General features: G+C 40.2%; 1 protein-coding gene across 1 annotated transcript in view; it reads left to right on the forward strand.

Moving 5' to 3' along the window:
- mtss1lb (MTSS I-BAR domain containing 2b) overlaps positions 1–14076 on the forward strand; it is a gene marked incomplete at both ends in the record, with an annotated part of 37046 nt that overhangs the window by 2541 nt on the left and 20429 nt on the right. The window contains 2 exons of the mRNA XM_083900690.1: positions 5727–5788; positions 5923–5996. Of these exons, the coding sequence (XP_083756816.1) occupies positions 5727–5788; positions 5923–5996 (136 nt within the window). The remainder of the gene's footprint in view (positions 1–5726; positions 5789–5922; positions 5997–14076) is intronic.

A 14076-nucleotide genomic window follows, 5' to 3' on the forward strand; every position in this document is an offset into this window, starting at 1 on the left:
CCCGGGGAACATAGGTACGGTCCCCATCCAAAACACTGACAAAACTACCCAGATGTAACCGAGCTAGCTAGCTAGCTAGCGTCTATTTGCTGAGTGCTTCGAGAGCGTTTGCCCACCATGCAGCTCTCCATGATGGGCATACTCTCCCAAAGCACTCTGCAAATAGCCACTGGCTAGATGGCTAGCTAGTGAGCTAGCTGCTTTCATAAATTCTCAGTTGTTTTCTGACGTTAGTGTTCAAAGCTCAACGGTCCTTTGGATGTATGTCAAACCAACATATTACAACACATTTCGTTTTTTCGACATTGTAACAAAATTGATCGATTTGGGCGCCATCTTTGTTGAAAAATTTGCTGACTTTGAAAAGCATCATGGGTAATTTAATCTTCCACTTGATTTTAAGCCTGCATCAGAGCTAACATTTTGAGAGTTGATTATCAGAGCAAAAATGGCTCTTCCCCTTACCCCCCTCTACACATGAACGCGCAAAAATTTAGGGTTAGGGCAAACATTTGTGTAAGTCAATGTAATGTCCTCTGAGGTCATGGAAACTAGACTGTGTGTGTGTGTGTCCTCTGTTTCTTTCTGTGAAATGTCAATGCATCCATTATCAGACACATTGATGATGATATTTATAATCTAAATAAACACACACGCAACATGAAGATGACGATGATATAATGTCCAGCTTTTCCCTTAACATCTATTTTCCTTGTCCTCAGTGTTTTTCATTTAGCTCACATGTTTTACCCTTGGTGTCCCTTTTACCCCTCAACATCTATATATAAGGTTTTTTCCCTAAACATTTTCTTAACATCCATGCTTTTCCTTAACTTCCATGTATTTTCCTAACCCATAGTGTATTTCAGTCATTTATTCAATGACAAATATGATGATTATCAATGCAACAGCCTTTAAAACTGGGAAAAGTCTTAGATCTTGTCTCATGTAATATACATATATATATTTATGATGACATGACCCATTCACTGCCTCATACAACCACACTCAAAATAAAACCCCATAACTATCCTATTAGTATCAGACTGAATAAAAACGCTATAACTGTTTAGCTGTGGCAGCATTTTAAAATCAAACCACACTGAGCTAAATGACGCCTGGCTGCAGATTTCGCTCCTCACTGTTTACGCAGCACTTTTTCTTCCTCTTATCCCGTCGTCTTCCTCTTCCTCCTCAGCTCCTCCCTTCCTCTTTCTCTGCTCAGCAGATCCTTGACCTGAGGCCACTGGTCACTCCCTGAGTGTCTTTGTGTGCATGTGAAGAATTAGTGAGTCAACCTTACACACACAGATCACACTGGACCAATGCAATTAGAGGCAGAGGTCACCATCGCACTCAGCTGGTCTTGGACCTGTGGAGCAGAGAGACGGTATTACAAATACTTGAGTCTCATGTATTCTTAAAGGATAGACCAATTTTAGCCACTTGCATTGACATTAAGGGGAAAAAATGGTGTTCAGGAAAACATGGATGTTAAAAAGAAAACAGATATTAAGGGAAAAACATGGAAATGAAGGGAAATGCATGGATCTTAAGGCGTTCAGGGAAAAGCATGGCCATTATGCGATAGACATGGTTGTTAAAGGTGAATTATGTAATAAATCTAAAGCAACTGTCCATAAAATCCTCCTAATATGTCACAGAGACTCAGGAATAATGTTCATATAACAAACTGAACTCACCAACAACAACAGTACAGACAAACTATTTGCATAAATTTTTTTTTTAGCAGACTGTAAATCATGTTTATGTTTTGAAATCATGTTTTGGCGTCATGTGGCGCCACCTACCGCTGTCTACCAATCATTGCAGTCAGTAGAGTCTCAGCTGCTGAGCAACCACGGGTTGCCAGTTATGTCTGAAAAAGAAACCTAAAAGACCTCGTTATTTTGAATTTGAATGTAGTAACAGTTTTTGGCCACATTCTTACATATGGCGCTTTTAAGACATAACATGGAAGTTGAGTGGAAAAGAATATTAAAGGAAAAAAGTGTTAAGGGAAAACATGGATGTTGAATGAAAAACATGGAAGTTGAAGGGGTAACATTAAGGGAGAAAATGTGAAGAGAAAACTAAGGAAGTCGAGAAACACATGGAAGTTAAGGGGAAAGTGTGGATGTCAAGGGAAAAACATGGATGTTAAGTGGAAAACAAGGACGTTGAAAGAAAAACAAGGTAGTTTAGGGAAACACATGGATGTTAAGGGAAAACATAGAAGTTAAGGGTTGAAAAAAGAACATTAAGGGGAAAAAATTTAAAGAGAAAACCAAGGAAGTTGAGGGAAAAACAAGGATATTAAGGGAAAAGCATGGATGTTAAGGGAAAAACAAGGATGTTAAGAGAAAAACAGGGACGTTAAGGGAAAAACATGACCGATCGGGCACAAACATTGATGTTAAGGGGGGAAAATGACACAGGGTCAAACTTAAGTTAAGGGAAAAACATGGATGGCAAGGAAAACAGATGTTAAGGGAAAAACATCGACATAAAGAAAAATATGGACTTTGAGGGAAAACCATTGATGTAAAGGAAAACACACGGATGTTAAGGGAAAAAGACTCATGTGTTTTGACCTTCAGGGCCACCGTAGTCTTTACTTTAACATGTTTGTAGAGACGAGGTCGTCGGATCAATAATCTGTTTGTTTCCAAACAGAAGCGACTGAAAGAATTTCATGCTCTAAATATCACGTCTTCTTTCATGTGTTCATGTTTGTGGGATCAGACAGACTCTTTATTTAAAAGTGAGACATTAGTGAATAGAAGCTTTATTTATTATGAGCCACAAAAGTATATATTACATTTATTGTGCATTTCACACATGCAGCTTCTTCAAAGTGAATATTTTCTGGTTTCTTTGCTTCATAAAACAAAGAAATCATTCAAACTCAATCATTGTTTTGTTTGTGGACAAATATTTGATCATCATTTCCAGGTTTGACAAACAATGAACAATATTTTTGCACATTTTATGAACCAAACATCAGATTATTTAATGGAGAAAACAACAGACAGCACACAGCACACTTGTTCATACTCTTACTTTAAATGTTAAAAATGTACCTGGAAAAAATGTAAGGTATTTTTCTACTCACTTCCTGTGTTAATGACTTCCTGTCTGAGCACTTCCTCATTGTTATATTACTGAACACAATATCTTAAAGGTGCCATATGTAAGAATGTGGCCAAAAACAGTTACTACATTCAAATTCAAAATACAGAAGTCTTTTAGTTTTCCTTTTCTGACGTAACTGGCAAACTGTGGTTGCTCCGGAGCTGAGACTCTACTGACTGCAATGATTGGTAGATGGCAGTAGGTGGCGCCACATGACGCCAAAACATGATTTCAAAACATAAGCATGATTTGCAGTCTGCAAAATATTTTTTTTAATGCAAATATTTTGTCTGTACTGTTGTTGTTGGTGAGTTCAGTTTGTTATATGAACATTATTCCTGAGTCTCTGTGACATATTAGGAGGATTTTATGATTTATTACATAATGCACCTTTAACAACATGTTCTTTATTTCACTGTTAGACAGACTTTTCAAGGAACCTGAAGTATATTGAGAATATATTCATAAACGAAGGAAATACATTGCTTTTCTTTTTCTCTGTGTGAATTAAACATCCAAACCAAACATAATTTTGATAAAAAAATAATAATAATAAGGACATTTGAATAATGCACATAAAAAAATCTGGATAATCCTGACGCCCAAACAGCCCCGCCCCCTGCCCCCCCGGCTCCACCCTCTCTCTCCCTCTTGTCTGCTGGATTATCTCTGTTTTTCTGTCTCACTGTGGTGAAAACAAAGGGAACAAAAGAGCGAGAGAGGACACAGAAGCTTCTCCTCGGCTGTGGAGGAGCAGTCAGAGCCAGAACCAGGCCACAGCACAGTGTTGTCCACAGTCTGGTCCACATGAGATGGACAATGGAGGGAAGAAAACGCTCAATATACTGATGAGGATGGAGGGATGATGAGTGAGAGTATCTCTGCTGGATCACACCGAGGATGAAGCTCAGCTGCTTTAATTAAAAGAGTTGGAACTCTGTTAAATTACATTTTATTCAGTTCACACTTTATTTTTCCTCAAAGGGAGAATTTAAGGAACTTATAGAACAGTTATTTAAAAAGTAAAAGAGATGCTTGAGATTTAAAGGTGTGGTTTCCAACCTGAATGTGAACGTGACAAAAAAAGACTCACCAAAATAAAAGTTGAACTATATCTCACTGTTAGACAGACTTTTCCAACAGGAAACTGAAGTTTGTAAACCACTCACTCTCACACACCAAAGTCCATAGAGAAAATAGCACACAGGAGTTGTTGATCCACTGTTGCCTCCATCACTAAGTTCAAATGTCTTATTTAATGAAAGACAAATGTAACTGAGAATGTAGAAAGCTGCATTATTGCAGCTAGACAATCATTTAGTATGTTTTTCTGTAGCTAGAATCTAGCTTTGAAATGTAAGGAAGTTTATTTCAATGTACGCACATTGACTTGCTTCCGCAAGTTGGAAGATGAATTGTTGTAGGCGGTGATGAAGTTTTGTTTTGGTGAACACAGCAAACACTTGAAGTGAACACTATCATTAACTTGTACAATATTTGCCTCTCAAATGTTCTTGAGTAAAATCACGAGTACTCCCCAAAAATGATACTCGGGTAAAGTACAGATCCCTGAAAATTGTACTAAAGTACTTTACTACTAGTAAATGTACTCCGTTACTGTCCGGCTCTGCTATAATCACTGATTTTCTCTATGGACTTTGGTGTGGGAGAGTGAGTGGTTTACAAGCTGCAGATCATACAAGGAAAAGTCTGTCTAACGGTGAGATAAAGACATAGATATATCAAAGATATCGTCGACTCAAACGCACTTCGATTTTATTACACTGTCGTAAAAATGTCCTGCTGAGTTTTCCTGTGACAGGAAGTGGTGACGTAATTATGAACAATCCCGGAGCGTTTACACACACACACACACACACACACACACACACACACACACACACACACACAGTGTCTCCTGCTCTCACATGCTCATGTATTTGCCCCTCGGTCGCTGTGATATTTCAAGTCACACGGTTCTACGGTGACGCCGGTGACGGTCACATCTGACTCCTCCGCAACATGACTCGGCAAAAAACGCATTTGCTGATGTTTATTCGACACTGATGCTCAGTGTTGTATCAGCTCATCCCAATAATACACTATTATTATTATTATTATTATTATTATTGTTATCATGATTATTAGCAATAATAATTTCCTGTGACTTTAGTCACAAGTGGATTTCGGAATTCTAAGTAGATTTTTAAGTCGTTTTAACTTTATTCTACAGTTGTACAAATTGTTGGCTGTCGCCCTCATGGCTCTTCAGTGACGACACTCTCTGACCAATCAGAGGCCGGCAGTCTGTTGACGTCACATGTTAGTACCGGCTCAGCTGAACCTCGTACTGCAGGTTCTGCCCTCCACTGCCCTCTAACACTGGTTTGATGTAAATAAAACGAAGATTAATCCAATTTTCGAATCTTACATTTGCATCAATCACTGTCAGGCTCCGCCTACTCTGAGCTCCAACTCAGGCTTGGGGCCCCATAAAGGCTTGGCGCGGCCCTGCTCCTGACTCAAACTCTTATTTCTTCCTGTATGTTGTTTTGATTTAAAAATTAAAACATGATTGTGTTTGTTGCCAGTGCTCGTATCCAGTGTGGGAGGATTTCAGTGCCAAGGCCACAAAGCTTCATTCTCAGCTCCGGTAAGTTCTCTCTCTCTCTGTATATACCTAATATATTACTGTTTATTCCATAATAATAATAATAATATCATATTAACGATATTAACAATCCTCAAAGACATAATTAAACTAATCGCTGTCCTCTGCTCATGTAGAACCACCGTTCTGGCTGCTGTGGCTTTTCTGGATGCCTTTCAGAAGGTGGCAGACATGGCAACCAACACCAGAGGTACCTGTGTGTGTGTGTGTGTGTGTGTCTGAAATCTGAAGTCAGTCTTTTAATATATTTTTTTTTATATATATTGCTCTTAAATAACGGTAATAATAATATTTAGACTTCAGATAATAATTGTTTCCAGTATTGTTATCGTCAGTTTCGGTGTATTTCCTCTCTCTCTGACGTGGATCTCGTTCGTCGTCGTCGTCCTTTCTGCCAATCACACTGAGGCGGGAGCACATTTATGAACACGGTTGCCAGGCAACAAGGAAAGAGTGAGAGACAGAAGGAGAGAGAGAGGGATCTGAGTGAGACGCTTTAATGATGTTTCACAGCTTTTCACGGTCACATGATGTGATGCAGTTGATCATGTGATCACAGTGATGGACAGTGTGTGTGTGTGTGTGTTCTTGTACTTGTGGCATACTGAGGACCAGTGAGGGTTTTTAACCAACAAAGTGAGGTCCTTTTTACGGAGTGAGGACATTTTGGCCGGTCCTCACTTTGTTTTCATTGAAATCAATTCCTTAAGTTGCTATAACATGCTATACTCAATTTGTCAAAAAAAAAATCTAATTTTGGACCAAATTTTTTTTTTCAATTTTTTTTTCAAATTTTGGACGACATAGTATAGTATGACGTTTTTGCCAAATTTTGGACCAAACATTTTTGGTCAAATCTTTTTTTTAAATTTTGGTCGACATAGTATTGTGTGACGTTTTTGTACATTTTTGGACCCAAAAAAAAAAAAATCGAAAAAGTTTTCCAGCCCTTTTTGCTCTGGGGCTCCACCTGCTGATATTTTATGGTACTGCAACCAGTAGTTCTTTGTAGATGTCATTCATGAAGTAGATATTTGTAATTGTGTTGATTTATAAAGTGGAAATGCTGGTCCTCAGTATGCAGCAAGTACAAGAGTGTGTGTGTGTGTGTGTGTGTGTGTGTCGTCCTTTAACCCTCTCATGACCACCAGAATGTTGTTAGATTTCATGGCTGTAGAATTGTCAGAAAATGATCACTGAGTGATTGTTTATGGTCAGATAGATGAGATATCACAGACGGTCTGGGAGTTGCGGTATTGAGATGATCACATGACGACAGGATGATCACAGGAGAGTTCATCCACAATCATAACCACATTTCTTCTTCTATGTCAGGGTTCTCAAAGTGTTGATACCTGAGGCCAATTTAGGAACCCAACATTGGACTGAGGGCCGCCAAAGGAAAAAAAACCAGAAAGAAATCCTATTTGTAATCATTTTAATGACCAGATTTCAGTTCTACAGTTTAGCATTAACTAATATAAGCGTTAATATAATGTAATTTAAGCATTATTATAATAACGCTTTATAATTTACTGGGTAATTACCCAGTTTCTTACCTTCTAATTACAGGTTAATACCAAGTAACACATTTCTGTTATATTTATTAGCGACCTACTTATTACCAGCTTATAACTCAATAATACACTAAAATTCACCATATAGAAACTAGATAAATACCCAGTATTTTTGTTTACACTTATTGGTCTGTATCCAGTAATGTCCAATAAACATTTAACAAGCTTAGTAACTCCTGGATTAAAACTATCAACTGTAATTCATTGCGGGGCCGCCACAAATGTTTCCGTGGGCCGCCATTGGCCCCTGGGCTGCACTTTGAGAACCAATGTTCTATGGAGTTTAATGGCAGCTAGCGTCCCTGATGTTGCTGCACTGCCCTCTTGTGGAGTCAGACAACTCTTCCATTACCTATATCTGTCATTTCTATCTCGTCCTGGATCAAAATGTCTCTGTTGTCCTTGGTCTATTTGGTCTGGAAACAGGAAACTGAAGTTTCTCTCCCACACCAAAGTCCATAGAGAAAACCAGTGATTTTAACATCACAGCACACAGGAGTTGTTGATCCACTGTTGCCTCCATCACTGAGTTCAAATGTGTTATTTTGTCACTTCAGTGTTTGAAATCCTTTGTTCAGATTGACCTCAGTGACACAAAGTGACCACACGAGGCAGCAGTAGACCAGCAGCTCCTGTGTCCATGTGAGCTAAAATCACTGATTTTCTCTATGGGCTTTGGTGTGGGAGAGTGAGTGGTTTACAAACTTCAGTTTCCTGTTGGAAAAGTCTGTCTATTGGCAAATTAAAGACATCTACATCAATTTGAGTCTACGGTCACATGTTCACATCTTTATCACAGTGTTGGACAGACTCTCTCTCTCTCTGTCTCTCTCTCCCTCTCTCTCTCTCTCTCTCTCTCTCTCTCTCTCTCTCTCTCTCTCTGTCTCTGTCTCTCTCTCTCTCTCTGTCTCTCTCTCTCTCTCTCTCTCTCTCTCTCTCTCTCTCTCTCTCTCTCTCTCTCTCTCTCTCTCTCTCTCTCTCTCTCTCTCTCTCTCTCTCTCTCTCTCTCTCTCCATAAGTAGGCCATTTGCTGAGAGGCCTGTTGTGGTGAAGTGTGACAAAAACAACATTATTGTCTTTAATTAAGCCTTAACCACAGTGTCCATCTCTTTCCCTCTCTCTTTCCCTCCCTCCTCCACAAAGCTTTCCTCTCTCTCTCCTCTCGTCCTGTGCCTCACCCAAACACACTTGCCCTGTTCCCTCCTCTTTTTCCCACTCTGCTCCTTCTGCTCATTCTCACTCACTTCCAACACGTTTCTCCCATCAGCTCCCACCGTTCCTCCTCCTCCTCGTCCTCCTCCTCCCCCTCCTCCTCCTGCTTCCCTCCATCCTTCTCTCCGTCCGTCTCTGGCAGCTTCTCTGAGGACATTTCCTGATTTCACAGTGCAGCATTGTCCCAGAGGTCAACAACACAAGACATGCTCTGTCCTGTGCTCACACACACACACACACACACACACACACACACACACACACACACACACACACACACACACACACACACACAGACACAGACACAGACACACACTCACACTCACACTCACACTCACACTCACACTTCACACAGCACCCACTCAATAAGCATGGGAATCTGAGCTCAATGAGTCTCACTGGTTTAAATGAGAGGCTGACGTGCGTGTGTCTGTGTGTGTCTGTGTGTGTGGTCTGTGTGTCTGGGTGTGTGTGTGTGTGGGGGGGGGGTGTGTGTCTGTGTGTGTGTGTGTGTGGGGGGGTGTGTCTGTGTGTGTGTGTGTGTGTGTGTGTGTGTGTGTGTGTGTGTGTGTGTGTGGCTCTATAGGAATGATCAGATCAGGGTCAAAAGTCACAGATGTTAGCAGAAAATGACTTTGAGTAGAATTTAAAGGTGAATTATGTAATAAATGATAAAATCCTCCTAATATGTCACAGAGACTCAGGAATAATGTTCATATAACAAACTGAACTCACCAACAACAACAGTCCAGACAAAATATTTGCATTAAAAAACATTTTGCAGACTGCAAATCATGTTTATGTTTTGAAATCATTGTTTTGGCATGTGGCGCCACCTCTGTATTTTTATAGATTAGATTTTAGATTAAAGCCGACATTAACCTCAAAATGTTGAGAATAAAGTTGAAATTAAGGTCGAGAATAAAGTCGACATGATATTTCAACTTTATTCTCGTCACTGTTCCTCTGTGTGACCCTAATACTCCGTCGCAGTTTTGGCTCATCGTGAATGAAAAGGTTTGTTAGAAATTGTGCATCAGTGTCATGTCGAGTCATTATGATTATTATGGTCTGTTTGCATCACACTCCATTTCCATTCGTCCTTCGTGACTCACACCGTGTGTATTTGTTGTGTTCAGGTGTGTGTGTGTGTGTGTGTGTGTGTGTTGTCCTTATCCTCCCTTGCGTCTCTGCTGCAGCTCTCCCACTGGGTGTGTTACCATGGCAACAGTGACACACACACACACATAGATTTTTCAGTGTAACCCTTTTTCTTCCCTCCACATTGTCATTATTATCATAATTGTCATTAAATGTTATTTTTCCTGCAAAAGCACATGCGTGTCATCAACCACAGATAAAAAAGCCTTAAAAAACAATATTGTTTGGTTCATAAAAGGTCAGAAAATATTCATCAAACCTGGAAATGATGATGTTGTCAAACAATATGATTCAATTTATATGATTTCTTTGTTTTTATGAGAAAATATTCACATTTAAGAAGCTGAAAAAACACATTTTAATTAATAAATAAACTATTATTATTATTATTATTATTATTATTATTCATGATCAAAATAGTTGCTGATTAATTCAACATTAATAACACGTCCTCTTAGCTAAACATCAGGTCACATTCTTTTTGTGGCTGCAGCTAACGATGATTTTCATGGTGGATTAAAGTGTGGATTATTTCCTCTGGATGATCAGTCAATGATGGGATGTTTGTGTTTCTGCTCCATTTTCCTGATTCTCAGTAACGATCTGTCAGTCGGGGTCAGGAGGACCTGTGTGCGATGGCCAGACTACATTACCCACAATGCTATATTTAGACCACTGCAGTGTGTGACTCAGCGCTGCTCACACATTTCATCCCTCTGTCACTTTATTTACTGAGCCAGTGAAATGTTTTCATCTGCACTAAGATGATAAAGATAAAAACAAACCGTTAATGTGACGTCCACTGCTTCTTAATCTGACTATAAATCATGTTTTATGACAGGGAGACGCAGCATGTCCACGTCACGTTGTGAACCACTCACTCTGCCGCATCAAAGTCCTGTGGGACAAATGTGGACCACTTCATATATTGTTGTTGTTGTTGTTATGATTAAAAGAAGGAGAAATCAGCTGATGTAACCTGAGGACACTCCTGTTAAAGCGGCTCTGTGGGGACATTTTGTCCAAACTGGGACATTTTATGTATGTAGTTAGCACGTGTGGAGGCAGCTGAGACACTACAAAGATCAGTGTGTGTGTGGTGTGTGTGGTTCAGTCTTTCCCTCTCTGTCTCTCTGTCCACTGACAGTGTCTCAGTCGCTCTGGTTCTTCAGTGAATCCAGGCCTCATGAATAATTCTGTCTGTGAGAACAGAGAGCTGTCAGGACGCTGCAGCGCCTCCTGCAGTCTGTCTCTGTCTCTGTCTCGTCTCCTGTTTGAATCTCGTCCTCTGGCCTGGAACTCCCCCTGTCCTTCAGTGTCCACTCTCACTGTCGCTGTGTCACCGCAGCAGTGAGGACACACACACACACACACACACACACACACACACACACACACACACACACACACACACACACACACACACACACACACACACACACACACACACACACACACACACACACACACACAAGAGGCAGACGCTGACGAATCCCTCGGCACGATTAAAGATGGAGGTTGCCATGGAGATGCAGTGGTGGGAAAAACTGAACATGCCTGAGGCAGAGAGAGAGAGACAGGAAGACTACTGTATTTCCCCTGTGTGTGTGTGTGTGTGTGTTTGTGTTTCTGTTGATTTGACACATTTGTGTGCTGTGGTTGTCAAAATAATCCATACTCAGATATTTATTGTTCACTGCGTGTTAGAATGGTGCTTTAACAGCGTAAAATGAATGAAGTTGTATTCAGAGACTCACCCTTCAGTATAATACATTGAATAGAACTTGGTCACAATGTCCATAAACAGGCAAACTTACATACAATGTGTATTTTTCCACTGATTCTCCAGCTTCCTGCTACAGTGAGTGAAGTTAGCGTAATAATAACCACACGTTGGCTTTGGCGTGCGACTTCTTAGCTTTATCACAAACCGCCGGAATGTTTTCCGATGACACAAACTGCTGCGTGATAACGGTGATGCAATGTGTGTGTCATCTGTGTTATACGCTTGGTGTTAAAGGGCAGGGACGGGTATCGGTATTAGTCAGTGTTGGTATCAGTATTGATATTAGTCAGTATCAGTATCTGTCAGTATCGGTCAGTGTTAGTATTAGTTAGTTTCAGTATCGGTCACTATTGGTTAGTGTCAGTATTGGTCAGTATCAATCAGTATCAGTATCTGTCGGTATTGGTTAGTGCCAGTATAGATTACTGTCAGTATCAATCAGCATTGGTTAGTATCAGTATCGGTCACTATCAGTCAGTATCGGTCAGTTTCAGTATCGGTCAGTATCGGTATTAGTTACTGTCAGTATCGGTCAGTGTCGGTCAGTGTCGGTATTGGTCAGTATCACTCAGTATCAGTATCTGTCAGTATTGGTTAGTGTCAGTATTGGTTACTGTCAGTATCGTCAGTATCAATATTGGTTAGTGTCAGTATTGGTCAGTGTCAGTATTGGTTAGTGTCAGTATCAATATTGGTTAGTGTCAGTATTGGACAGTATCAGTATTGGTCAGTATTGGTCAGTGTCGGTATTGGTCAGTATCACTCAGTATCAGTATCTGTCAGTATTGGTTAGTGTCAATATTGGTTACTGTCAGTATCGTCAGTATCAATATTGGTTAGTGTCAGTATTGGTCAGAATCAGTATTGGTTAGTGTCAGTATTGGTCAGTATCAGTATTGGTTAGTGTCAGTATCAGTCAGTATTGGTTAGTGTCAGTATTGGTTAGTGTCAGTATCGCTCAGTATCAGTCAGTATTGGTCAGTATCAGTCAGTATTGGTTAGTGTCAGTATCAGTCAGTCTTGGTTAGTTTCAGTCTCAGTATCGGCCATTTAAGCTGAGTCATGTTTGGGCTGCCCCCCCCCCCTCCTCTTTTTGGGGAGATCTATATTTGTAACACAGATAATGATGTCTCTGATGACTCAGCACAAATGTGTTGTTAACAGCTTCATACGTTCATAAAAGCTCTAAAATGACTGAGTATCAGAAGCTGGAGTTTGTGACATCAGTATAAGGACATAAACCTCATCATCTGTGTCTGAATGTGTCATAGTTTCAAAGATTCAGGAGAGTTTTCCTGGTTATACACAGTCTAGTATTGTACGATGTGAGTGTAATTTCAGAAGATAATAATCACATGAATGTTCACATTCAAGCATATTTTCAAATCTGATTTGAATCAGGATTAATGTGAGACTGTTGACCTCATCTGTGTGTGGTGGTCTCTCTCTCTCTCTCTCTCTCTCTCTCTCTCTCTCTCTCTGACACTTATTTCCGTACCAGCACACAATTTGTTCTCGGCACCAAACATTCTCATTCTCCTCTTAGCAACAGGCCCAGATCTGCGCTGTCATGGAAACCGCAACAAAACTTGTCTGTTAAGCCTGTTGCCAGGCGACAAAGAGGAGGAAGAGTTTCTCTGCCCTTCACCGGGGCAGACTGAGCCCAGACTTCAGGGACCAGAACAGAACTGCTCGGGTTTGGATCTAGACGAGCAGCTCCTGTGTCCCTGTGAGCTAAAATCAGCTAAAAATGTGCTGTTAGCTGGTTAAAATCTGATGTTTGATGACACAACAAACCCCACAGAGAAAATCAGTGATTTTAACATCACAGCACACAGGAGTTGTTGATGCACTGTTTCCTCCATCACTGAGTTCAAATGTCTTATTTGTACAGTTCAGCATATAAAATCCTTTGCTCAGATTGACCTCAGTGACACAAAGTGACCACACGAGGCAGCAGTAGACCAGCAGCTCCTGTGTCCCCGTGAGCTAAAATCACTGATTTTTCTCTATGGCAGGGGTTCTCAAAGTGTTGATACCTGAGGCCAATTTAGGAACCCAACATTGGACTGAGGGTCGCCAAAGGAAAAAAAATATAATGTAATTTAAGCATTAATATAATAACTCTTTATAATTTACTGGGTAATTACCCAGTATTTTGGCCATTGTTCTTACCTTCTAATTACAGGTTAATACCAAGTAACACATTTCTGTTACCATATATTTACTGGGTAAATAGCTAGTAATTGGGGGCTGTAGCTACCTGCTTATTACCAGCTTATAACCCAATAATACACTAAAATTCACCATATAGAAACTAGATAAATACCCAGTATTTTTGTTTACACTTATTGGTCTGTATCCAGTAATGTCCAATAAACATTTAACAAGCTTAGTAGCTCCTGGATTAAAACTATCAACTGTAATTCATTGCGAGCCGCCAGAAATGTTTCTGCGGGCCGTCATTGGCCCCCGGGCTGCACTTTGAGAACCAACGCTCTATGGACTTTGGTGTTGGAGAGTGAGTGCTTTAC

The sequence above is a fragment of the Microchirus variegatus genome (genome assembly GCF_963457635.1).
Source record: "Microchirus variegatus genome assembly, chromosome: 14".
NCBI lineage: Eukaryota > Metazoa > Chordata > Actinopteri > Pleuronectiformes > Soleidae > Microchirus > Microchirus variegatus.